General features: G+C 36.7%; 3 protein-coding genes across 4 annotated transcripts; 2 read left to right on the forward strand and 1 right to left on the reverse strand.

Annotated features, from left to right (window-relative positions):
* Positions 1 to 1,583: 1,583 nt before the first annotated feature.
* Positions 1,584 to 9,676, forward strand: LOC127814072 (pentatricopeptide repeat-containing protein At2g30100, chloroplastic). The gene is made up of 2 exons (XM_052355309.1): positions 1,584 to 2,816; positions 8,570 to 9,676. Exons 1-2 carry the CDS (start codon positions 2,082 to 2,084, stop codon positions 9,341 to 9,343), a joined length of 1,509 nt encoding a protein of 502 aa, XP_052211269.1. The 5' UTR covers positions 1,584 to 2,081; the 3' UTR covers positions 9,344 to 9,676.
* Positions 9,677 to 13,057: 3,381 nt separating this feature from the next.
* On the forward strand, positions 13,058 to 17,733 carry LOC127814053 (ethylene-overproduction protein 1-like). The gene is made up of 4 exons (XM_052355280.1): positions 13,058 to 15,327; positions 15,822 to 16,113; positions 16,204 to 16,513; positions 17,055 to 17,733. Exons 1-4 carry the CDS (start codon positions 13,283 to 13,285, stop codon positions 17,285 to 17,287), a joined length of 2,880 nt encoding a protein of 959 aa, XP_052211240.1. The 5' UTR covers positions 13,058 to 13,282; the 3' UTR covers positions 17,288 to 17,733.
* A 685-nt stretch (positions 17,734 to 18,418) lies between these two features.
* LOC127814061 (probable inactive receptor-like protein kinase At3g56050) lies at positions 18,419 to 24,813 on the reverse strand. 2 transcript variants are annotated; one of them, XM_052355293.1, is made up of 10 exons: positions 24,665 to 24,813; positions 24,343 to 24,461; positions 24,123 to 24,261; positions 22,582 to 22,653; positions 22,358 to 22,501; positions 22,136 to 22,276; positions 20,987 to 21,582; positions 20,368 to 20,558; positions 20,152 to 20,284; positions 18,419 to 19,325 (listed from the first exon to the last, which is right to left on the reverse strand). In XM_052355293.1, the coding sequence occupies exons 1-10, from the start codon at positions 24,787 to 24,789 to the stop codon at positions 18,727 to 18,729; spliced, it is 2,259 nt and encodes a 752-aa protein (XP_052211253.1). In that variant the 5' UTR covers positions 24,790 to 24,813; the 3' UTR covers positions 18,419 to 18,726. The 2 variants fall into 2 exon arrangements, with proteins under 2 accessions (XP_052211253.1, XP_052211261.1); XM_052355301.1 differs by having other exon boundaries at positions 18,420 to 19,325; positions 24,651 to 24,779.
* Positions 24,814 to 25,201: the final 388 nt, after the last annotated feature.

Genomic DNA, 25,201 nt, shown 5'->3' on the forward strand with positions numbered 1-25,201 from the left:
TTTAATTTATAAGTTTGGTCACGTCACAGCGGGGAATAAATAATTAATTATCTAGTAATAAATAAAATACAATTAGTATTTTCTCTTCCCACGTGTAATATGTCGAACAGAACTTCAACAAAAAATTAGTGGGTCCTTCGCTGCACCAACAAATATATTTGTTAATTGTTATACTGATGCCAAATGATTCGGTACAATAATTTAGTTAGGATGATTATGCGTGACAAGTTTCAACCACTCATCATATTCATATACAAGTTCCACCTGTAAATAATATATAATGTAAATTACACTCACACCCCCGCATTTAAATTATTTATAAAATTAATTAAATAATATTATTTTTCTAAATTAGAGATGTATAATTTAGTTAATACCCTTTCATTGAAAACACCTCCTAATTTTTTAATAAAAATATATCAATTAAAAAAATGCATCTCCAAATAACTAACATTACTCAAAAAAAATTATTATTTAAAAATTATCTTTAAATGTCTCTTCAATTCTTTTTATTTTTTTTTTTGCTAGTATTATCTTGACATAATGTATGTTTTCATCATTAAAAATTTTTATGGCTACATTATTTATATCATTCAAAATTTAAAGCTATATTAGAGTATTATTAATTTTGTAACTTATACATAAACAAATTTAGAATACACAAACACTAGCCTCACTTTGAACTTTGAAGCTACTCTAATTAGCTTAAATCCAGTAAAATTTTTAAGGGGTGTTTGTTAAAATGAGTAATATAAGAAGTATCAAAATAAAATTAAAATGTTTTTCAGATCAATATAAGACTAGAAAGCATTCTAAGATTTCTATCAAAGTATTTGTTATTTTTTTTGGAATTTATTGATAATTATACTTTTTCTCTTTATGTGTTTGTTAATGCATATGATAAACACTAAGATAAGAATTTTTTTATCAAAATATTCTTATTACCAAATTCATTTAAAATTGTTTGTTAACATCAATAATAAATTTATAATTAAAATAAATTTTTATGATTAATATGAATTGTAAAAGAATAAAAATTAAAAATAATATTTTTATTTTTTAAATCCATGTTAAAAATATATTTTAAAAAGAGTTGAAAAATAGAAATAATTATTGTTGAAATTACAATAATTTAATCTAAATAATTAAAAATAGCCAAAATATATTTTTATAATAGATAATAAAATATAAAATTAAATAAAATAATTAAAAACTGGTAAAAGAAATTGTATTAGTTAATAAAATATATATAGAGAGAAATTTAAATTTTAAAAATCAAAGAAAGGAATAATGTCATTTAAATTTTAAAAATTGTTAAAACATATAATAATTTAAAAATATATTAAATAATATTAATTATAAGACTTAAATAAATAAGTTTTTTTAATAAATTTAAATTTGGATGGAGAGATCAAATAAATTTATCATGTGAGGATTTTATTGAAAATGATCAAATAAATTTCAACAAATATGTTAGAAAAGTCAAAGATCTATAATATTTTTTATATATTATATTTTAATTAAGAAACACCCACGGTGTCACCGGGCCATTAAAGTAAATTGCCATTACCGTTCGCGGCTAGCTTCGTGGAGTCGTCCGCAAGCGAACACGTAACAACGGCGCATTGAACGACTTGGCTTGGCGGAGTGTTCTCTCTTTCTACTGGATTTCGCCGTCGTCTTCTTCTTCTTCTTCTTCTTCTTCTTCCACTACTGGCAGTGGTGCCATCAAACCACGTCCATTGTAATTTACGTTCTCTCATCTGAAATTTGGTGTTAACGTAATTAATTGTACGAAGCCATTTCGCTTCTTTTTCGGTAATTCCAGGCTAGCGATTATTGTTTCTCTCGAGATTTTGGGTGGTTCGGTTTTAATGGTTCCTTTTCTCGTACCCTGCCGTCTGGTTTCCGATAAACATTTGGAAATTATTATTCCTGAAAAATCTGATTCGTTCCTTGGACAATTGGTCATTTCCTTCCAGCAAGCAAATTTTCTTTTCTTTTCTTGCAGTTTCTTGGCAAGTGGCAACCAAACCGAGTAATTTCTGAAACCCTACCCAACTGGATTCAAAGACCTAAAAATGGTTTATGCCCACGGATTTGCTTCTCTTTCCGGTCCGGGATTGACTTATGTTTATTCGTCCCGATGGCATCGTCTTCCTCTTCCGCAATTTCATCGGAATTTTACCATTGAATCGTGTTATTGGGTTTCGATTGCTACAGTCAACAGGTTTGCTGTGGCGAAGCCGAGTAAAATTAGGAGTTTTAGGTTGTTGAAGTCGGTTGAGTTGGATAGGTTTGTGACCAGTAACGGTGAGGATGAAATGAGTGAGGGTTTCTTCGAGGCGATTGAGGAATTGGAGCGGATGACGAGGGAGCCCTCCGATGTTCTCGAGGAAATGAATGACAGGCTCTCTGCCCGTGAATTGCAACTTGTGTTGGTTTACTTCACACAAGAGGGGAGAGACTCTTGGTGTGCGTTGGAGGTGTTTGAGTGGCTTCAGAAGGAGAATCGAGTTGATAAGGAGACAATGGAACTTATGGTTTCTTTAATGTGCGGGTGGGTGAAGAAGTTGATTGAAGCGAAGCGTGATGTTGGAGATGTGGTTGACCTTCTCGTGGACATGGATTGTGTTGGTCTGAAACCTAATTTTAGTATGATCGAAAAGGTAATATCTTTGTATTGGGATGTAGGGGAGAGGGAGGGAGCGGTTTTGTTTGCCAAGGAGGTTTTGAGACGAGGTATTGCCTACTCAGAGGATGGTCAGGAAGGGCATAAGGGAGGCCCAACTGGTTATCTTGCATGGAAGATGATGGTGAGATTCTTTTTATTTGTATAATTCTGAATATCATCATGTTGTTGCTTAATTTTGTAACAGGACTCACGCTACTTGTTCTTCAGTATCCTAGCAAAAAAAAACTGAATTCTGGTTTATATTCACATTAAAAATCTGTGATTCTCTAATGCAATGTCGTACTATTGTTATATATCTTTGTTGGAATTCTAGTGTGAGTAAATTGCCTCAGTTATTGAGTTTTCTGTTGTACTAGGGTCTTTTATTTGTGCTGTTCCAAAAAATTGTGCTTGCCATATCTGTTTAGTTTCAACACAGTGGGCCACTAACTATGCTCCCGTTATTAGATCTAGCCCACTGATGCACCTCTCTCTCTCTCTCTTTGTTATTGGGTATTTGTTAGAAATGTCTATAGGTAATATTGCATAAAATCTAGAGTCATTCAACTTGATTGCATTGCTGAACTATCTTTATTGATATTATGTAATTTTGCTGCTAGCTCTACCTTAGGGGTGAGCCTTGGTAGCAATGGTAAGGTTGCTCCTTGTGGACGGAAGGTCATAGATTTGAGTTGTAGAAACAGCCTCTTTGCATGAAACAAAGGTAGGGCTGCACAAGAAAATGACACTCCTTGACCCTTGCAAAGTGGAGATCTCTGTGCGCTGGAGATGTCCTTTGGTGCTATCTGTACTGTCTTACAGGTGGAATTAATTTATCTAATTTGATTTTTCCCCCTTTTTTTTTTCTGTTTATCCATGTCAAACCTGTTATCATAATCTGTTTGTGCTTTTTGGCATTTTAGTTATATGGAGATTTCCTTTTGAATCAAGTGTCCAAACTTCAATAGGCTTTCACATGGCTGAAGGAGGCCGATTTCATGTTGAATTGGACATGCAGAATTAGGCAGACCTTTTCAGTTTGTTGCTAGTTCCCATTTTTCAATCATCTCAATTTAAGAAGTTGTTCAAATGATTGAAACACACATATATCACACAGCATATTAACAACTGTAAGAGAGATAGACCACTAGCTATTATCGATTAATGGGATACCTTTCCATTACTTTTCCTTTATCATTGGATCAAAGTTTTTTTTTCATCAAATTTGAAAAAGAAATGAAATTAATATGATAATACGACATACTTGGACAAGTCCTTGACATTAATATGAAATACATTATGCATCCAACCAATAGAAGTGCATGTCCTAGTGTTTGAGGTGTGTTATATTCTGAAAATGAACTGAAATTGATATGATAGTACAACATGCTTGGAGAAGTGTCCACCATTGTCAAGGAGTATTTGAGGACTGAATATCTGATGTGCATGTCCTTAAGAGTAGCTTTGGTTCTTGGGAAATTCCTTGCCATAACAGATGTTAGGGATTTAATTTTAATGACCGAGGTTTATTCTTTTAAATAGTTTATATCTCTGGGCAAGATCAACTTATTATTGTAAGACTTCTCATTTTCGTATTCCTCGTATAGATTTTTATAAATGTCATATTTCATTAAATAGACTGTTATATCCATCTCGCCCATGTTAAGCATGCCAAGTTTCAGTGTAACCAATGATTTGACAACAATTCAAGTAGGCTAAGTAGTACAGGCACTTTCTAGAAGGTGCCATATTGTGTGAAGCAGCAAGCCGGATGCTGACACTTGGTAGAACTTCTGAGTACATTTTGGCCTATTGTGTAAACATTTTCAACTATTTTATTAGTTTTTTAGTATTACACTTATGAGGCACTTTTCATGGAACTCTCTCTCCATGACAAGAATATTCATCTCCATTACTCAACTAGTTAAGATTTGCACTACAACAGTATAACTTTAAAAAAGTAAAATGGAAATCAATTATAAAATAAACAATAATGTGCACTGCCATCTATTAATTCTTCTCGTTTAGGTTTTTTTTTTTTTTTTTCAAGAATTTTATAGTCCAAACTTAGTTTTAGTTTTTTTAATTTTTTTAAGGTAAGACTGAATATATAGAAAGGCATCTTGTGGTGGTGAACCCTGTATAAAAGCTACCACTAGGAGGTACACCTATACAGAATAATGAGCGTGGAATCAGGCCTTTGTCTTGCTGTATGGGATTGGCTTGTTCCTATTATGTATAATATAATTCTTTGATGTAATAAATTTTTAATGTATTTGTAGTGCAAAGAAGAAAAGTAGTTGTTATTTTCATGTAAACATGCAAACTGTCTATCTATCTATTTATGTGTCCATATTGTGTCGTTTTGTTCATCGTGTTTTTTAATGCTTTTGAAAATTGCTTGATCAAGCTGTCCATGTCACATCATCTCTGAGTTCCATGTATGTATTCTTGCATCTTAGCATTCATTGCATCTTAGCTTGTAGGCAACCTTCCAAAGTAGGAGGAGACATGTGTAATCTTATTGGATGAAAGCAGGTAGTTTTTAAATCTGAACCTGTTTATTCTTTTATTGAATAAACTGCCAAAGCAAATGGTTTTTTCCCAAACCAAAAACACCAAAGGTGGTTTATTCTTTGTTACAAAGAATAAACCACTTTGGCAGTTTATATTTTGTTGTAGAAACCCACTAGCGGTTTCTTCACTAGAAACCCTTTGGTTTCTAGGCGAAGCACAAAACTGCAAATCTAATTTCTACTTCAAAGAAGAAACTGCATTACTGTATTTGCTTTATTTTTGAACAAGGAGAGTTATTGATGTGACCAGGGCTTTTAGGTTGGAAATTAGTTTTTTCTTAGTTGTATTTTGTATATTATTTTTAAGATAGTTCCAAATTTTGTTAAAACTCTAAGGCGGGGCTAGGATAATCTATTTAGGTATTATTTGTTAACCAAGATATAGACCGAAAAAAGTGAGATATGAAAAGTATCCTAAACAAAATTGTTTTCCATTATATTTGTTAAATTTATTTGGAAAGAAGTCATGTGATTTTTTATCTTGGACTTTCCAGATAAATTTATCTCTCTCCCCATTCGGGTAAGTTATCTTGGACTTTACAGATAAGTTATCTTGATGCAATCTTATCTTACCCATTTTAACAAAAGCTACCTTAAAAAAAGATTTTTTAATTCTATGTTTTGGGTATGATATGCAAATATGTCCATATATTTTGAAGGGGCGTAAAATAAAAAAAAATTAGACCTGTTGGAGGTGACAGCTGATAGATTTAACAATCTCTGTGTTTCATTTGTTAGGTGAAAAATTGTTATGAAATTGGGGGTTGTTAAAGAACTTAATTACCAATTATAAGCTCGTAACATGTTAAAACTAATCTTGGAAAATGTAAGTAAAACTGGCATAATTAATCGTTTTTAGTTCTCTTTAATACCTGTGGAACTTGTTCTTTGGATATGGACTTATTAGACCGGGAGGTGCTATGGCACACACCAATATTTTAAAACTATTTTGAACTTGAAAAACTTTTTGATACAAATTGAGGTTTTAGTGATTTAAAACGTAAAGCATATAAAGTGACAAATGTAAATCAAGAAAGATAAATTTGTGAATCAAGTGAGGAATAGATGAATGCTTGGAAAGATAAAGATACACGAGCACAAGAGAACACAAGGATTTATAGTGGTTCGGCTTAACCCAAGCCTAATCCACTACCTTAGCTCCTCACTAAGGATTTTACAAATAATCCACTAAAACCTCCTACTTAACCAAGTAGGCACTTTAGTCCAAGAATAGGAAATTACAAACCTCTTGCTTATACAAGCAAGCCCTCTAGCACCTAGCTAGGAATTTCAACCCACTTGCTTCAACGAGCAAGTTCTCTAGCACATCAAGTTAGGAAAATAAGAGTGATACAAATGAAAGAGAGAAGTTAAGAGTTAACACTCTTAGTTACAAGTTCTCTCACAATTAAAACAAGGTTTAAAAATAAATTTACAATGATAGAACGAAGCCTTGGAGAGAAAAATATAACAATGAAAGCACAAAACACTGTAAGCTCGAATAAAGTGATTTGTAATTTCTAGATCAACTCATTTCTGTCCATTAGCCTCTTCTTGATCTCCATGACTTGTATTTATATGCATCCCAAGAGCTTGCCCGAACTAGCCATTTTTGAGCTGTTGGAGATTTGAAAAACTAGCTGTTACAAGTTTCTGTGAAACAAACTGTCAACAGACAAAATAAGTTAGTCGACTACATTTTCAAATAAAACTAAGGCATAGTCGACAGACAAGAAGGCATAGTCGACAGATGTCAAACCAAATTTACTGATAGTCGACAAACACTTTCACATAGTCGACACATCTAAAAATATGAAAAAAATTTATGACATTATACACATACCTAGTCAACAGAGGAAATTTCATAGTTGACAGAGCCTGCCCAATAGTCAACAGACCACAATATAGTCGACAGAAGATTGGGCATAGTCGACAGATCATAACCCATAGTTGACTATCCACGAGCATAGTCGACAGAACATAGGCACATAGTCGACTATTCACATGCATAGTTGACAGAGCATATACATATAGTCGACTATCCACTTTGAAAATCTGAACACTTAACATTTCCTAACTCTTTTTCTTTTGAAAGCAAGTTGAGATTATCAAAAGGATATTAATTTTGAATTTAAATACTCAACCTTACTTCCTATAGAATTCAAGAAAGATTGATTTTCATAATTTTGCTTCAAACTCATTCTATTAGATTTAAGGATTGATTTTCATAACATTTAGTCATTATCAAAACTATTTTAATTTCCAAGAGTAAAATATCGGGACTAAACTGTGATTTATAGTGATCTAAATTTGTGAGTGGTTATCAGAATCTGAGATATTCCAATAATCAGATCGACTTTGAAAAACGCTAGAAATTCTAGTGGCTATAATATCTAACATAGACTGGGTTAAACATACACTGTTTAGTCACTGAATGCAGGTAGTCAGATTAAAGCTGGAGAACGCTTCCCTTTTTTGTACATGTGGTTCTAGGATGGCATGGAGCTATACTTTAATCTCTTTTTTTTTTTGTTTGTGTGGTTATTTTGAGTAAATAATATATTTCAGTATTTTCATTTCATCCTTCTTATTTCATTTCAGCCTCTTAGCACCTCTATTATATACTTAATTCATTTATTTGACGAGTACCTCTTTTATACATTTTATCACCTTACAACAAAAGTGAAATAGACATTTGAAAAATGTTGTATCTCATATCTTTAGATGTAGGAGAATTACTTACCGAGTTAATGGTTGTTAGTTTGTAATAATCATGTTTGTTGTTGGCTTTGAGTTGTCCATTGTCCTCCTCAATTTGATTTGCCCATTGGGCCTGCAAAAGGTTGGAAGTTGCATATGCCACAGATTTTATGCATGAAATGAGTCTAGTCACTCTTACTATTCTATAGATCAAGCTTTTCTGTAGAATGGATTTCATAGTGTGGCCAAAGGAAAATGATTCAAAGCAATCCTTTTTATGTTCGGCTCATGTTCAGGATGCTAAAAGTTTCCTTATGGGGCAGTAGTCTGTGTCTTGGACCTGACAAGTTGACTCAGGCTTTACTTATAACAAGCTGGGTCAGCTTACTTCATTGATAAGTTATTAATGTAGTATGATAGGCTCATTATTGCTTTTTGTGTTGAGTCCAGGATAATAAAAATGATTCCTACCCACTAAAAAGAGTGACTTTTGGTCGCATGTCAAAATCTCTTGATGTTGACTTTTGAATTTAATGCTGGCCTTTTCTAGTGCATGCATTTATCTTGATAATCTTTCATGTCTAATGGTAAACACACTATCAACAATTTGGTCTATCAGGCAGATGGTAAATACCTGGATGCAGTCAAATTTGTGATTCGCCTTAGAGAATCCGGGTTGAAGCCTGAGGTCTACAGCTACCTGATTGCTATGACAGCTGTGGTGAAAGAGCTGAATGAATTTGCCAAAGCATTGCGCAAGTTAAAAGGTTTCAGCAAGGTTGGTTGGATTGCTGAACTGGATTCAGAAAATGTTAGGCTTATTGAGGGATATCAATCAGATCTTCTGGCTGATGGAGTATGTTTGTCCAGTTGGCTGATTCAAGAGGGAGGCTCTTCATTTTATGGGATGGTGCATGAGAGGCTGCTTGCCATGTTCATTTGTGCTGGCCGCGGACTGGAGGCTGAAAGACAGTTGTGGGCTATGAAGGTAGTGGGTAAGGAGGCAGATGGGGAGCTTTATGATGTTGTTCTAGCCATCTGTGCTTCCCAGAAGGAAACAGGTGCCGTCACACGATTGCTTTCTAGAATGGAGGTTACAAGTTCTGTGCGTAAGAAAAAAACGTTGTCATGGTTGCTAAGGGGGTATATTAAAGGTGGTCATTTTGATGATGCCGCAGATACAGTGATTAGAATGCTGGATTCTGGTTTGCATCCAGAGTTTCTGGACAGGACAGCCGTGCTGCAAGGACTAAGAAAAAATATTGGACGGACTGGAAATGTGGAAGCTTACCTCAAGCTCTGCAAGCGTCTCTCTGATGAAAATTTGACTGGACCTTGTTTGGTTTATGTGTATATGAAGAATTACAGGCTTTGGATAATAAAAATGCTTTGATCACTCAAATAAGAAGTTGTGAGGTACTTACTTTGAATCCGAGAAACGAGATTCAGCTACTAAGACCCCACTTTGTATTGCAAATCCATGTATAGATAACATATGTATAGTTCTCATGGCTTTAAGAGCAGTATAAAGATTTTGTCGGAGCAGCTCAATTATGCAGATTATTGTGATATTTAAAATGCATTTTGAGTATTTTGCTCTCAATTTCAAACTGAAAACAGTTGTATAAATGGTGGATGCCATAAACCTAATTAGAAATATTACATGTAATAGAAAGGCTGTACATGTTTGCACAGGTATGTCCTCATATTCTTGTTCCTTTCTGCCCTGAATTTTAATTTCTTGTGCTTTATGATGAACTAAATCTGCTCTTGAAGTGGGGAACTCGCTTTATATACAGATTGTGCACGTTCATGTTTTTTTCACTTTCCATTTTGATTGGTTTTTCTACTGTTATCATTCTCATGCAATCCATTTAAGGCTTGTAGACACAAACCAAATAGGTAAAGGGGCACAAGGGTGTTTTGGTTTTTGGTGGTGCGGTCCTTTTGTTGTGTCTATAGTTGGAGATGCCATTTCTTAACCTATTACCTACTTTGGACCACATGAATGATGGAGGATTTATATAAGCTAGCTGCCGATTCATATATATATATACACGCGCACACACACACCAACACACCTGGTGCTAAAATCCGTGAACTTACGAAATCATAGAACCATTAGGAGTATATATCGTGTTAATGTCAACATCCGAACTTTGAATCCTGCAGAGGTTTTGAATGCCAACTTAGAAGCTGGACAATGGCCCAGGATGGCAAATTTATTTGCATTTGCATTTCCAGACAACAGAGTTAATAGAGTTCATAGGTTTCGTGCTGCCTCATCCTTTCTTGTGGTCCACTTGAAGGAGTGCTGGATATGCCTTCTTGTGGATGTTCATTTTTTTCTTACAAAAGCGAAGGCCAAAAAAAAAAAAAAAACAAGTGATGCATGATTACCCATGTAATGCGTGAATTCTGCGTCATATCATATGACACTGACAAGTTCCAAAACTAGGTCGACGACTAACCCAGTTCACTGAATGTTGGAGCCCCTCAATCATCGAAAAGATTGTGTACGGCGTCTTTACTCCAAACCACACTTATTTTCAAGGTAATGATTTTCTGTTCTATTGTCGTGGTGGGCCGCAGGGTTTAATCCTTATTTCACTCCTCGTACAAAGCAAAGATGAAAAAAATGGGTGGTGTTTCACACCTCGATCTGTAGTGAGCCACCGCATTCGAATAGAAAATCAATACTCAGCTATTTATCTGCTGCTGATTGGCTCTTGCCTTGATGTCTTTTGCAGCTTCCATACTTTCGCTTCAGATATTCTCTTGGAGGCCCGCTTTTGAAGGAGGTACCCTTGACTATTTGTTGCTCTCGAGCCTTCGTTTTTCATTATGTTTTTTTTTTTTTTTTAAAGAAGGTAAGACCTTAGAACATAGAATAAGTTCCGTTGAGATCATAGCGATTAGATGGACCCTTGTTGGCAAGTGGGTATTTGCTGTTAAGTGAGTGATAGCGTGGATTCTAACATATTTGTAATTTATTTAGACACAGTGGACTGGATCCAGTTGTCAATTGTCCAAATTTGTGAAATAAACTATTTTTGATACTCTCTGACACAATTGTTCACGTTTTATACATAATCTTCCCACAAGGTTGTCCTATCTGCCCACACAAGAAGTAGTTGGTTTTTGAGCTGATATACGTCTTGTGCAAACCATGCATTTCCATGTTCTGTCCCCAACTAATCTATTTTGAATCTTCGGTTCTTTCACTTCACATCCAACCCCTTCTTCAGTTTATGATGGTCAGATTCCACCGCCATGATTCATGAACAATCAGCAGCATTTATACTGTCAAAGAGAGTGAAAAAGTAACTACGTTTAAGTACTCATTATTCAAGTATCTCTGTAAATCTAAGCTGGATACTATCTTCCTCTTGGCATGTGAATTCAGAACTCAGATTGCTTCGACACGTGATTCTACTCTTTTCAGACAGGTACAAATGGTTAAGTGGATGACCTGCGGACAAAAAGAATCAGCCTACCATATCGCTTCCCTTATTAAGTTAGGTTTGACAGGTCAAGTTCTTATTCTAGTTCACTCAGGTGTCATTCATTAGATTGATAATATTTCATTAAATCTCTAGTATGTGTTTAGTTTTTCTTGTGCTTTTGTTTGATATGTTCTAGTTTTGCTTGTGTATAATTTCGCTTTTTCTGTATTATAAAATTTTCAGTTACAAAAATATATATATAATATTTCCTTAACAAATTTTCACAACATTATCTTTAATTCCTTCTCCTTAAAACTAATGATAATTTCATGACCGTAGACTATCAAAACCGCCTCAAATGCAACTGGAACTCAAAACCTCTACCACCCATTGTGACACGTGACTGTACTTTAGCTTGTCATTTTCCAGGGCTGACGTGCTCCTTCTGTTCCTTTTCATCTTAATTCACTTTCATTTACTTACTTTGCCGAGAAGCTGTTGACCTAACCATTTACAGCTCTGTCCGGACGTGCCACTGTGGATGAATGAGCACCGCTTATGATCTGGTTTTGGAGACAGTTTACCCAACCCTCAATAATTGGGTATTTGGAGTTGGGTGTTCAATTATTGGTTTATAATTAGCTCATCTTGATGAATACATGCCCTCATACGTGTAAAGATATATTGCTAAATTGCGGTGTTTGGCTGCTTCTTCATTGTTTGAAAGTAATAGGTGGGATTATTTCCATTTTTCAAATTACTAGTGATAAGTTTAAGTAACCGGCTCCTATGTTCTTGTTTCTTTCTTGGTGGGTATGGAACTGGAATCTGTGACGAGAGAATGAAAGAAATTGGAAATGAAAGATTGGATTTTGGACTTGTGATAAGGAAGAGAGAGAGAGAGAGAGAGAGAGAGAGAGAGAGCTACTGAAGTTAAAATTTCAAGTCCAAGTGCAAGTAATTCTATATTTTTTCCTCTTGGTCATCAATCGGGGACGATTTAATTGAAAGATTCTGTTGTTGAAAGATGAGACGTTTGAACTAATTAACTATTTCCATTGATAAGGTTACTGACTTCAAACTCTCGTCATCTCGCTTAACATTTAATTTCGCTCCTGTCTTCCATGTGCTGAGGCCCTTTTCAAATGGCTTTCTTTAATTTGAATTAAAATTTAAATTATCCTACTGGTATTACTGATTGTCCGTCCAGTACAAGGCCGATCTCATCAATGCTTGTGCCCAGAGAAGGACAATCCTGTGCCATTCATTCTTCAGTCTCCTCCATTTCACTATATCATGCTCTCTGAGAGTATGTATAATTATTTTGTACATTTTGATTTACTTAAAAAAATATTATGATCAAAATATCTTGTGTCTCACATATGTCTCACCCGTCTCATGATAATTTTTTTGTCATTAATATATCTTTATGTAGCCCAATAAGTGCACAAACCAATGACATTTTCCCTCTCAGAAAGTAGGGATATTTTCACGTCTTTCATCGCTGTTGAACTTTCAAATAACTAGATTTGCTATTGCAAGTAAACAAGTATAAATTTATTTTAAAAAATATATATTTTACACTTATATTTGAAAAATACAATTGGGATTTTATTTTGATTTCTACCTTTATATAGCTATTACATAAATTGATAAAATAACTTCTACCATTTTTGCTTTGCTTTGTTTTTTCTGTCCTGGGTTTCGATAAAGTCATGGTAGAGATCTAATCTGACACACGTTCTTTGCACAAGGAGCGCCACAGCTGAGCTCCGGCCTCCGTCGCCGTCGCCTCTCCGCCGGTCTCCTCCGTGGTGATGGTGGCGGAAACACAGAGGTGATCGATCAACAGTTTCAGAGACCACCCACTTGGCCGCTTGCCTTCCATGTCAGTTCCAAGTGAAGATGGAGATCAATCCGAGCACCCTATTTCAAGATCGAAACTTGCGGGTCTCATCCGCCAATACATTCTCCCCATGAAGAACACTGTTCGTGCTGGCCTCAAGCTGATTGACCGGTGCAAGACTACCCAAGTCCACGCCTTGAATTCCTCCGACACCTCCTCCGGCAACGCCAAGCATGGCCACAGCCTCACTATCAGTTCTATACTATCGGATTCAGACGACCTTTCAGTGTCATCATCGGATCAAACTCTGCTTCCTTACGGGCTTCCCAGGCCCGAGTTTCTGGAGCCGCCCGTTGACCCCTTCCTCAAGCCCGTAGATCTGGTGCAAGGCTTTGCTGACCTCTATCAGAGCTTCCAGAATTGTCCCGAGTCGGAGAAATCGTTGGTGTGCTTGGAGCAGTACTCGGTATTGCGCAGCCTTGGCGACCCGAAGCTGCTTCGGCGCTGCCTGCAGGCGGCGCGTCAGCACGCGGCGGAGGTCCACTGGAAAGTGGTGCTATCGGCGTGGTTGAGGTATGACCGGAGAGAGGATGAGCTTGCCGGGATATCATCCTTGCAATGCAGTGGCAGAGTTCTTGAGTGTCCAAAGGCTGCTTTGGTTTGTGGGTATGATTCTAATTCGGTTTTTGATCATTGCCTGTGCCACAGCAATCAACCGGAGGAAGCAGCCGGAGATATCTCAATTGGGGATGGGGCTGATGAGCATTCGATTAGAGATGATTTAGGTGATTTTTGTTTCTGCATTGGTGGGGAAGAAATTTGGTGTCGCAGGGATAATGTTTCTGCACTTTCAAGGCCTTTGAACACAATGCTAAATGGTATTTTTATGGAGTCAAAGCTAAAAAAGATCGATTTTTCAAACCTGGGTATATCGGTTAAAGGAATGAGAGCAGTGGAAGTGTTTAGTAGGACGAGAAGATTGGACTCCTCCCCCAATATAGTCCTGGAGCTACTCTCCTTTGCAAACAGGTTCTGTTGTGAGGAAATGAAATCTGCTTGCGATGCCTTTTTAGCTTCTTTAGTTTCCAATTTAGAGGATGCTTTGATTCTAATTGAGTATGGGTTGGAGGAGATGGCCGATCTTCTTATAGCCAGTTGTTTGCAGGTCCTTCTAAGAGAGCTTCCGAGTTCTTTGTACAATCCTAAGGTCAGGAAAATATTTTGTGGCTCTGAAGCCAGGGAGAGATTGGCTACATCGGGGCATTGTTCTTTCTTGTTGTATTCCTTCCTAAGCCAGGTGGCTATGGAAGATAACATGACATCAAACATTACAATAATGTTACTGGAGAGATTGAAAGAATGTGCTTCAGAAAGGTGGCAGAAAGCACTGGCATTGCATCAATTGGGTTGTGTGTTGTTGGAGAGGAGGGAGTACAAGGATGCCCAATCTTGCTTTGAGGCAGCAGCTGAGATGGGTCATGTTTATTCCTATGCGGGTGTTGCTAGAACCAAATACAAGCAAGGACAGAGGTTTTCAGCCTACAAGCTAATCGATTCTCTCATCTCCGAACATAAAACAGTTGGTTGGATCTATCAGGAGAGGTCCTTGTATAATATGGGGGCAAAGAAGAGTTTGGATGTCAGGACTGCCACTGAATTGGATCCAACTCTTTCATTTCCTTACAAGTATAGAGCAGCTGCAATGGCTGAGGAGAACCAGATCGAAGCAGCCATCTCAGAGATCAACAAAATCATTGGCTTCAAGGTCTCTCCAGACTGTCTTGAATTGCGGGCTTGGTTCTTTGTTACACTTGAAGATTATGAAGCTGCTTTGACAGATATCCGGGCTCTTCTGACTTTGGAACCTGATTACGTGATGTTTAACGGGAAGATCAGAGGTGATCACTTGGTTGAGCTCCTCAACCAACATGTTCAACAGCGGGGTCCTGGTGACTGCTGGTTGCAACTTTATGATCGATGGTCCTCTGTTGATGATATTGGTTCTCTGGCTGTTGTTCACCAAATGTTGGCAAATGATCCCGGAAAGAGCCTTTTACTGTTTCGGCAATCTCTACTTCTTTTGCGGTAAGTCTGTACTAGAATTATGAGAACTGTCTTTCCAAGGTGCCTACATAATGTAGTGATTCACTGTCATTTCTGATTTTTTTTTAAGTTAATCCAGTCATTTTCATTAATACCTAGAATCAATATGTAAACCATGAACTTTGGCCTCTTTACTTACACTTGATTTTGAAGGTAAAGCCGGCATTCTCATAGTTTCTTACAATAATCAATTCATTCTGTTTCGTAAGGAAATATTTCACTTTGATGAATTTACCTTTGTATGGCTTCCCATTTCCATATTGTAACCTGCTTCTAAGGTGCTGAAGTTTTAAGCCTAATTTTCCAACCCTGTAATATATAGTGATGGATTAATTAGCTGTTAATATGTTATTCTACATTGGCAAACATGGAAATTTTCTGTCAGTGGAAATTGTGTACGCAGATAGTGACTATCAGCATTAAGCTCATCATATTACAAAATATGAAACATTCACTCACATCTATAAGTGACACAGGTTAAACTGTCAAAAGGCTGCTATGCGCAGTCTGAGATTGGCTCGAAATCATGCTCGCTCAGAGTATGAAAGGCTTATATATGAAGGATGGATTCTATATGACACTGGCTATCGCGAAGAAGCACTCTCTAAGGCTGAATCATCCATCTCTATCCAGAGGTCATTTGAAGCCTTTTTCCTCAAGGCATACATACTAGCAGATACAGCTCTGGATCCTGAATCTTCTTTACATGTTATCCAACTATTGGAGGAAGCCCTCAGATGTCCTTCAGATGGTCTTCGAAAAGGACAGGTATTGATCTATAATGGAACAGAAATCCACATTTCTATAATATATATCTAAGATGGGTCTTTTTATGGATTATGTTTTTGGATGTCACAGGCACTTAATAATCTAGGCAGTATTTATTTGGACTGTGGTAAATTGGATCTTGCGGCAGACTGTTACCTTAATGCTCTTGACATCAAGCATACAAGAGCTCATCAGGGATTGGCACGTGTATATCATCTTAAAAATCAAAGAAAAGATGCTTATGATGAAATGACGAAGCTGATAGAGAAGGCACAAAATAAAGCATCAGCTTATGAGAAACGATCAGAATACTGTGACCGCAACCTGGCAAATGAGGATCTTAGTATGGCAACACGGTTGGATCCTCTAAGGACTTATCCTTACAGATACAGGGCAGCAGGTATTCTTCTGTGAATTTTCAACTTTACCAAAACTGAATTTTTTATTGCTAACAGTTCCTTGATGATTTATTGATATCTCAATTTTGCATGGCTGATTTAAGATATATACTTACTCAAGATTTGCTCTAAATGTTGGAATAACATGGGAACTCTTTTTTTTTTTTTTTAGTTTGAAAATTGTCCTTTTCTGGATGTTCAGCCTCAAAAACAAGGTGTCAGCATCTACAGTTTCTTTTAGGTAGCCAGGTTGTAGCAAGTTGTTGATATCTCATTTTCGCAAGGTATAATTAGTAGGTTTTGCACCTTTCATGGGGTGTACAATTTTAGTCGTGATGGTTTGGACAGAAGAAATTTGCTTCTCTATTGCTCCAAAAAAGTTGCGTGCTTTCCCATCAACTTAGGTCAATTAGGGTGGAAGTCTTACCTTTCCTTTTTAGTTGTTCTTTTACCATCCTATGAAATATGGATTTGATTAATTTAGTGCAGATTTATGTTTTGTTCCTTTTGATTCACACTAACATGAAATACGCATACCGCCAGTGCTTATGGATGACCAAAAAGAAAATGAAGCTGCCGAAGAACTGACAAAAGCCGTAGCTTTTAAACCTGACTTGCAAATGCTCCATCTCCGAGCAGCATTCTATGAATCCATGGGTAACATTTCTTCTGCTCTTCGAGACTGTGAGGCTGCTCTCTGCTTGGATCCTAACCACAGAGACACTCTTGATCTGTACAATCGAACACAAGGCCGGGCTGTCCATCTGCATACATGATTCAATGTGCTTACATTCATTGACTTATTCCTATTGCCTGTCTTTAAGGAAGATGAGTATTAGTTGAATGTCCATTCAACTAAGTTCACACAGAAATGCTGTCAGGATGAGAGCATTTATATGGAAACTGGCCCTGTCCGTGAGAATGGAGAAAAATTGCATTTTGTCGTATGTATATATGTTGATGAAGACAAGGATGGCAAAACACATTGCGGAAGTAGCCAACAAGACCACTCAAGAACTAAAACAAAACCCAAAAAGGATGTCTGCAAAGATAGTGTTGGTTGCAGAAAAAAGTTTGTCTTGTTGCATCTTTGTATCATTATATATTGAGAAAGGCACAAGCCATGTGCAATTTGCCTGATTAAAGTGGAGTTCTTCATACATGTTCTCTTGTACATGCACAAGGTCATACATATATTGAATTCCTCTCTGTTCCAATGCAATGGTTGGAGATGTTTATTCTCCTTTTAGTGTTTCATCTTAATTCTTATCAAAACCACCTCTTTATCTGTAAGAGTGGATGGCTGACTTGATCTTAGGGCTGCTTCTCAGGTTTTTCACTTAGGCTTGTTTATTTATTTATTGGTCCGATTTTATGTGTTTGTTTTCAGTTTAAATTTTCAAATTTGTGTTTAATTTTCGTTTTCAGTTGAAAAAATAAAAACTAAATATATGGTTTGATTTGAGAACAAACACAAAGTGTCATTTGATAAATCTATTTTTGTAAATTTATTGTTCATATGGTGATAAAACTTTTAAAAGTTCACGGAATATAAAACCCCTTTTACTTTTAATTACATCAAATAATTTCTTTATATTTTCAAAATATTACAATTAATCACAATTTGTTATTATTTTACACAATTTTATACAATAATTTACATACAAAATATAGAATTTTAATATATCAAAAAATTATAAAATTTTGTATTAATCAACCGATAGATTGCATAAAATTATGTAAAATAATAACAAATTGTGATTGATTGTAATATTTTAAAAGTGTAAGGGAGTTATTTGATGCAATCAAAAACATAGGGAATAAGTTGCACATGACCCTAAGTGCAAGAGGGTTTCATATAATTTACCCATTTTATTTTGTATATATATTAGGTAAAGTTGAAAAGCTCGTATATTGTATTGATGAGATAAGAATATTTGTAGATAACGAAAGCCCAACTTTATTTTGGATGGTAAAAACAGAGCAAATAAGATCCAACGAGACTTTCCTTCTCCATATATACAGGTGTACTTCTATGCCCTACAGCGGACACAACCATTTACCAAACAGGAAGCAGAAACAAGAGAACAAATTTACAGCTCAACAGTTTTGCTTAACACTTTGAAAAACTGTTAAAGAGACAATTGGAAACAGATTAGAGAAAGAAATTAAAGGAGGAAGAGAATGGCTTTGTACTTTGCAGCTTGATTTCACCTTAACTTGCTTCTGTAGTCAAAATCTCAAGTTCAGCCCACCAGAGAGGCGACAGTTTTGGCGTTGCTCCATCAGGCCCGATGGCTGTGATCTCCTTCAACCTAGCTGTGACCTCTTTCATTGTTGGTCTGCTGTTGGGATCAGGATTGACACAGTCCTTTATCACTTCAGAGAGCTTCTTAACCTCTTCCTCTTTAAAAGATTTTAAAGTAGGGTCGATCATGTGTTTCAGGGGTTGTCCAGCCTTCAAGTAGTGAGACGCCCAGTCCACTGGAGAGCCATTATCTACCGAGTATGGAAGCCTACCTGTTACCATTTCAAACAAAATTACTCCAAAGCTATACACATTGCTCTCTGTATCTGTACTTGCTGTCGCCAAGAGCTCTGTGGCAGATGAACCCATCTTTGTTGCAGTTATCTCGTTCCAGAATCTGAAGTCTGATATTTTTGCTGCATAGTCTTCTGTTAGATATACAGAAGAAGAATGCAAGTTTCCGTGGGCTATGGGTGGGGAGAGCTGGTGCAGATGCTCAAGGCAGTATGCCATGCCCATGGCTATTCGCAATCGCATTCCCCAATCCAAGTGCTCAGCTTCTTTTACTGCAGGGCACCAGAAAATTTCAACAATACCATAGGGTTATTAATTTAGCTTTACAAGTAGAGGGGTCTCAGAACTATAACATCAATAAAAACCAGAAATTGAAAAGCGCAAATCATGAAGGATGTGTAGATGAATATATCCCACTATGGGTAATACGATCACGCCATATCACAGAATTCAAAGATGAAGTGGCAAGGGGATGCTGTAAACGATTTCATGTTTGAGAACATCCGAACGCAACAAGAGCCACCTAGCATGTTCATTTCATACCACAAATGGCCTTCCAACCACAGATAGAACACTACGGAAAAATTGTCCAGATCTCATACCAGAAACGAACTTCCAAAACAGAGGTGAGAACACTGTTCACATTAACGAACAAGTTGATCCACAAATTTGCTATTGACAATGTAAGACCCCGTGAGATTTATGACAGAAGAGCAACTGCACGGTCTCATTTAAAACAAATGAAATCCATTGTTCTGAGGCAGTGAAACATGAAGTAAAAAGTCAGGCCTGTGGATTTTAGATCAAGCTGAGTAAAATAAAATCTCTGTTACTCTGCCTAAAAATCACATATGAAACTTAATTGTTGAGTGAATGGATGGCTAGGGCCCTATACATGAAGCAAACCTGCAGGGATCACATCCCTTAGACATGTCACAAAAAATGGGTCTAAGCCTCATAGGCATACTGACAAGAGTAAGCCCTGAGAACGTATGCCTGCATGACTAATCAATTCAGGTTTATAAAGACCCATAATTTCATTTCAACTAACTGGCAACTAATCATAAAATTACTAGTATGTTTGAGCTTGGAACTCACTGTGTAGATGCTCGAACAGTGTTCCATTTGGAGCATACTCAAAAACCATCATCCTGGTGAAAGGCTCCTTCTCCTCACAATAGCCAATAAGGTTCACAAAGTTCTTGTGGTTCACTTTAGATAGTGCGTCAATCTAAAAAAATAAGTGAAGGGTAACAATGAGTGATTGCACAAGGAAAAGCTACAAATTTTTCATGAAAGTTGTCATTGTCTTACCTTCTTTCTGAACTGAGCTTCCAAATTCTTTGACCAGTCTTCAGCAGACCTAACTGCTGTGGATGTTACTGCTATTTCAACTCCACTTGAAAGGGTCCCTTTGTACACTGTCCCATCTGATAGAGAACCGATTATATTACTAAAATCTTCACAAGCTGTTTCTAGTTCTGATCTCTGGAGGTTTGGTACACCTGGAATTCAACTCACAAACATGAATACATATTAACAGATTTGTTGACGTAGTATCAAAATGAGTACTTGAAAACAGCAAAGATGGAACTATTTGTTCATGCCGGTTTTAAAGAGAGAAATTAGCACAAGCATTTCATTCCAAGAGGATCAAGAAAGAAGTAACATATCATAGAATATAGATATCACAAGCAAAGCAATAACATTCATCCTCCAAAATGCAACACTAGAGGACTATCATGAGTTAACAGGAACAAACACTATAGGATATGAGCCAGAGGAAACTATGCCCTACCCATTCCATGTCTGCTATGCATGGTATTCTTGCAGTTTATCTGCCCCCAGTTTTAAGAACTGGACTTCCCTATGGTATGATATGCAATAAACATTTTCAAGAAGAAGTTTGTTACTATTTTGAGGAAAGAGAGACCTGTTACAAATGCTTTCTGCAGCTGCCCACTTAATCCTGTCTTCCAAGGTTTGACAGCAACCACCTTAGTGCTTCGACAGAAAAAAATGCCAAGAATTGAAAAGAAGATGAACAAAGAACCGCCTGTCACTCCAGACCACAACAGAATTCTATGATGCTTCAACTTGGAAGTCTTTTGTACCATTTTGCTAGGGGCTGAAGCAGGAGAAGGCAAGCGAGCAGGATGATGCACCGGTGATTCAGATTGACTAGGGGAACTTGGAATAGCTAATGGAACTGAAGTTGGTGGTGGCACAGGTGAGGGAGAAGGGGCAGAAGAATCTGATGGGGAAAGATTTGGAGATTCTGGTGGTAGTGATATAGATGCTAATGGGGGAAATGAAGAAGATGAGAGTGGTGAAACTAATGGTGAGAGTGAAGGTGAAAGTGTCGATGGTAATTGTGATATTGTTGGTGAAGGCAACGAGGACAAAGAAGATGATGGTGATGAAGATGGAGAAGGCAATTGTGATGACTCTTTATCTTCTGCTGGATTGGGAGCATTTAACACCTCCAGCAGCCTCCGTTGAGCTACGTTTCCATCTCGTACAGTGAACCTGAGAGTTGAAGAAACTATCATGAAGAACAACAAAAAGATCATTTACTTTTCTATTATTCATTTAGAGCAATTACATATGTCGGGAGATACCATTTTATGATCAAAGACAAGGAAACATCCAAGTCGTAGAACCCTTGTTTTTATCAGTTTTGCCGACCTACTTTTTCCATTGAGCTTTTGGAAATCAAAATTAAAATTATGAATCCACAACTCATGCATTTTTTCTGTGATTTTACAATTCATGTAAACTGTGGAGAACCGTCAGCAAACCCCTAATAATAATGCCAGATGTTCATACCATTCTTTTAAGCTCTGACTGGGTTTGCAGGACTTGTTCTGGGTTGAAATAAATGACCTGGTCATATAGAAGGTTTAGTATGCCAAATATGTCACCTTATTTTTTACGTGATCTCCAGATCTTGTCTCCCTTTAGGTCTATTCGAATAGTGGCTTTAGATCCCAAATAACTAATATGATAAGGATATCGTATGACCAATGCACTAACAAATTCCCCTATGCACCAAAAGAGCTTGAATTTTGAACAGACTTACCAAGCATTAGATCTGCTGTCACAACTAGCCCCTAGAGCACCATTATTTAGCTGGTTCTCATCTACTTGAAGTTTAGAAAGTGTCGTAAGTTCAAAAAGTTCATGAGGTATGCTATCAAGAAACTTGTTGTTATCCAGTAAACTGCAATAATAACCAGAAGTTAACTCAAGCTTAGGTAGCATAACGAAAACTAGATCCAAAAATTTTTAACGTTCCACTTACAGAATGGCTAATGACAAGTTATTGCCAAGATTGGATGGAATTGGCCCACTGAAGTTATTGTATCCTAAATCCAATACCTCCAGCTCCTTCAATTCTGCAACCTCCGCAGGAATATTTCCACAAAAGGAGTTGTTGCGTAAATTACTGCAGTGAGTAGGCGAAATGCATGAGAACCTAGGGTTAATGAAATATCTGGGACATAAACTGGAGCTATGTATGCTTACATAGATCGCATGTATGTCAGCTTCCCAAGCTCAGGTGCTAATTTCCCTTCAAGGCAAAGGTCTTTCAAGTTCCTGCAATTTGAATAAATATAGCTGAAAGGTTGATGCAAGAAGCCCACCATAAAATACTATTTTAATTAGATAATCAAGCGTCGATGCCAGGTTTCGTTTAATCATACCATCATCATACATGCCATAAAATTATTTGTAACCATATTAGTTCAATAAATATTCATCCTCACAAGCAACTAGAGATAAGGTTGTTTCATTTAAAATGCTGTGACAATATAGAACTCCAGCTCAGGTGATTAATTTCATGGTAGTCAAAGCACAAGGACATGCCACTTACCTTATGAACAGGCCTATCAAGACAAAGTGTAACCCTAGCTATCTGCAATTTATGTGGCAAGAGGAAAAACAAAACGAACTGAATTCGATATGTTTTTTTCAGAATACAGAAAGAATCAGCGGATGAGGTTGTTGACAAAATCATTATTATCTGGATTGCTAGAATTTTTGAAAGCTGCTGTTAGGAATATTTTTCTTAGAGCTTAAGAACTATATCTAACCCTTGAGGACGGTGTGGGAGCTCTGGAAAGCAGGATGCCGAGTTATTCATTGACATCTAGCTAGCCAGAAAGAAGTGAAGCCAAGTCATGCTGTTGCAATGAATCAGACCAAAAAAAAGGTGGTGAGTCAGGTGACGAACCAAACGGACTACAAGCTGCTAGAGTTCAGCAGCTATGAAGAACTTAATTCAAGAGATTTTCTCGAAGTTAATTTCTGAAAAAAGACGGGTAGCTTGTATTTACTGGACCAACGATATCAAGTCCCACAATAGGACTGAAAGGTTGCTGCAACTATATAACATCAGTTTTCCATCCTTTGACATGCAACAAATTCACACAGATTTTTATGAAATGGGGCAGGGAGGCTTTGCCTCTGCCTGTTTCCTGTTTCAGTAATCGTGTTTTCCAAAATCAGCTACTGAATCTAGATAACAGAAATCAATTCTTTTATGATTGGTAACTGAACAGGACACGGACCAAGTCTCATCATTAAGAGAATGTAACCTAAGGCAGCTGGATTTTCCCCCAAAGGAGAATGGAAACTCGAAATTTGTGGGCTGGACTAGTCGACCAAAGGTGAACGGGAAAATAAACGTTCATGTCCAATGGAAATTATGCATGTCTACTATTGTTAAAACTTCCGTTCAAATGGAAACATTTATATGAATGAACCTTGCTTAAGTCGGTAGACTTATGAAATTTGCATCATTGAAAGAACAATTAACAGTACTAATACAGAGATAGCAGCATACTAATCCCCCACCTCCAAAAAAAAAGGTTTATAAATTGATTGATTCAAATTTTCAAATGAAATAAATAACAGATCCAATCAACAAACCGGAAGATTCAAATTTCACAGGGTATGTACTTTAACAAATCAATATAAAAATATACACATGTAACCACATTTATGTATTGATACGTTTCCTGGCGAATGGATAAGTTCAAAATTCCACCGAAAGAACGACTCACAAGATAATTACTTTTCCATCGGAGCACTCAACTCCGAACCAAGAACAGGGATCGACATCTCCTCCATGAACATTCCAGTTCAATAGAGCTCCAAATGGATCTCTCACCACTCTTTCCCGAAACTTCAACAGCGCCATCCCTGCACATTCAGGTTCTCAGCCTAAAACCGACCACATTGCAAGAGCAGAATAGACCTTCCAAGCGTATAATCTCGTCATACCTTCGCTATTGAGACACCAACAGAAGCTCAAGCTCTGATGAATTATCAGAAAAACAGCCAACGCCGTCGCCATCTGAAGCTTGAACCGTTTGAATCTCCATCGTTCACTCATTTCTTCGCTGTAGTCCAATCAAGTGTTGATTACATACAAATTTGTATTGATATATGTATAGAAATATCTATATATATCGGGAGGGAGATAGAGAGAGAGAGAGAGAGAGATTAATTGCGTCTAGGAAAGTGCAAGCTAATTTGCAGGAGGATAGAAGAAACGCGTGAATCGGTGATATTGCTGAATTTTTAAATACCGTTTAGCAGTTACCCGGAAACGTGCAGACACAATGGCCGATAAATCGGCGACTTGTTCCGGTAGTCAACAAAGGAAGAAGTGAAATGTGAAATGGTTAATGTGTAAAAGCCGCCCGGAGATTTTACTTGGCCAGCCATGGGCTGCTCCCTCCCTATCTTATAGTGCGCCGTCCTCCGGTTGCTGGAAGGCACATGTTCCTCACGTGCGGTTTAATTTGCCGCTTTCTTGCTTCGACCATTATCAATCAATTTAACATCGCGGAATTTTTTATAATTTTTAAAATTTAATTAGAAAGTTTTATAAAAAGAATATTTTCTGCACTCTGTAAATGCAATATCAATTTTGTGTACCAATAATAACATTATTATTGTTTCTCAAATTTGTTTGACAATAATAAATTATATTAAAATAAATTTCCTTTCACCTCATATAATTAAAGATGATTATTATTATTAAATTTAAATTTGTACTGTGACCATTTAAAAAATTAATGGTACCTTGGATTTCTCATGTGGACTAGATTAAATGTCATTATTGGCCATTTAGTAT

The sequence above is a fragment of the Diospyros lotus genome, chromosome 1 (genome assembly GCF_014633365.1).
Source record: "Diospyros lotus cultivar Yz01 chromosome 1, ASM1463336v1, whole genome shotgun sequence".
In the NCBI taxonomy this organism is placed as follows: Eukaryota; Viridiplantae; Streptophyta; class Magnoliopsida; order Ericales; family Ebenaceae; genus Diospyros; species Diospyros lotus.

Excerpts from the sequence above, each read along its gene's own strand:
- LOC127814072 (XM_052355309.1), top strand. The coding sequence starts at position 2,082 with ATGGTTTATGCCCACGGATTTGCTTCTCTTTCCGGTCCGGGATTGACT. Across the intron at positions 2,817-8,569 it reads ATCTTGCATGGAAGATGATG|GCAGATGGTAAATACCTGGA; the intron begins GTGAGATTCTTT and ends TTGGTCTATCAG.
- LOC127814053 (XM_052355280.1), top strand. The coding sequence starts at position 13,283 with ATGTCAGTTCCAAGTGAAGATGGAGATCAATCCGAGCACCCTATTTCA. Across the intron at positions 15,328-15,821 it reads CAATCTCTACTTCTTTTGCG|GTTAAACTGTCAAAAGGCTG; the intron begins GTAAGTCTGTAC and ends TAAGTGACACAG. Across the intron at positions 16,514-17,054 it reads TTACAGATACAGGGCAGCAG|TGCTTATGGATGACCAAAAA; the intron begins GTATTCTTCTGT and ends GCATACCGCCAG.
- LOC127814061 (XM_052355293.1), bottom strand. The coding sequence starts at position 24,789 with ATGGCTGGCCAAGTAAAATCTCCGGGCGGCTTTTACACATTAACCATT. Across the intron at positions 22,654-24,122 it reads GATGGAAAAGTAATTATCTT|GAACTTGAAAGACCTTTGCC; the intron begins GTGAGTCGTTCT and ends TTCAAATTGCAG. Across the intron at positions 20,559-20,986 it reads GCAGAAAGCATTTGTAACAG|GTGTACCAAACCTCCAGAGA; the intron begins GTCTCTCTTTCC and ends GTTGAATTCCAG.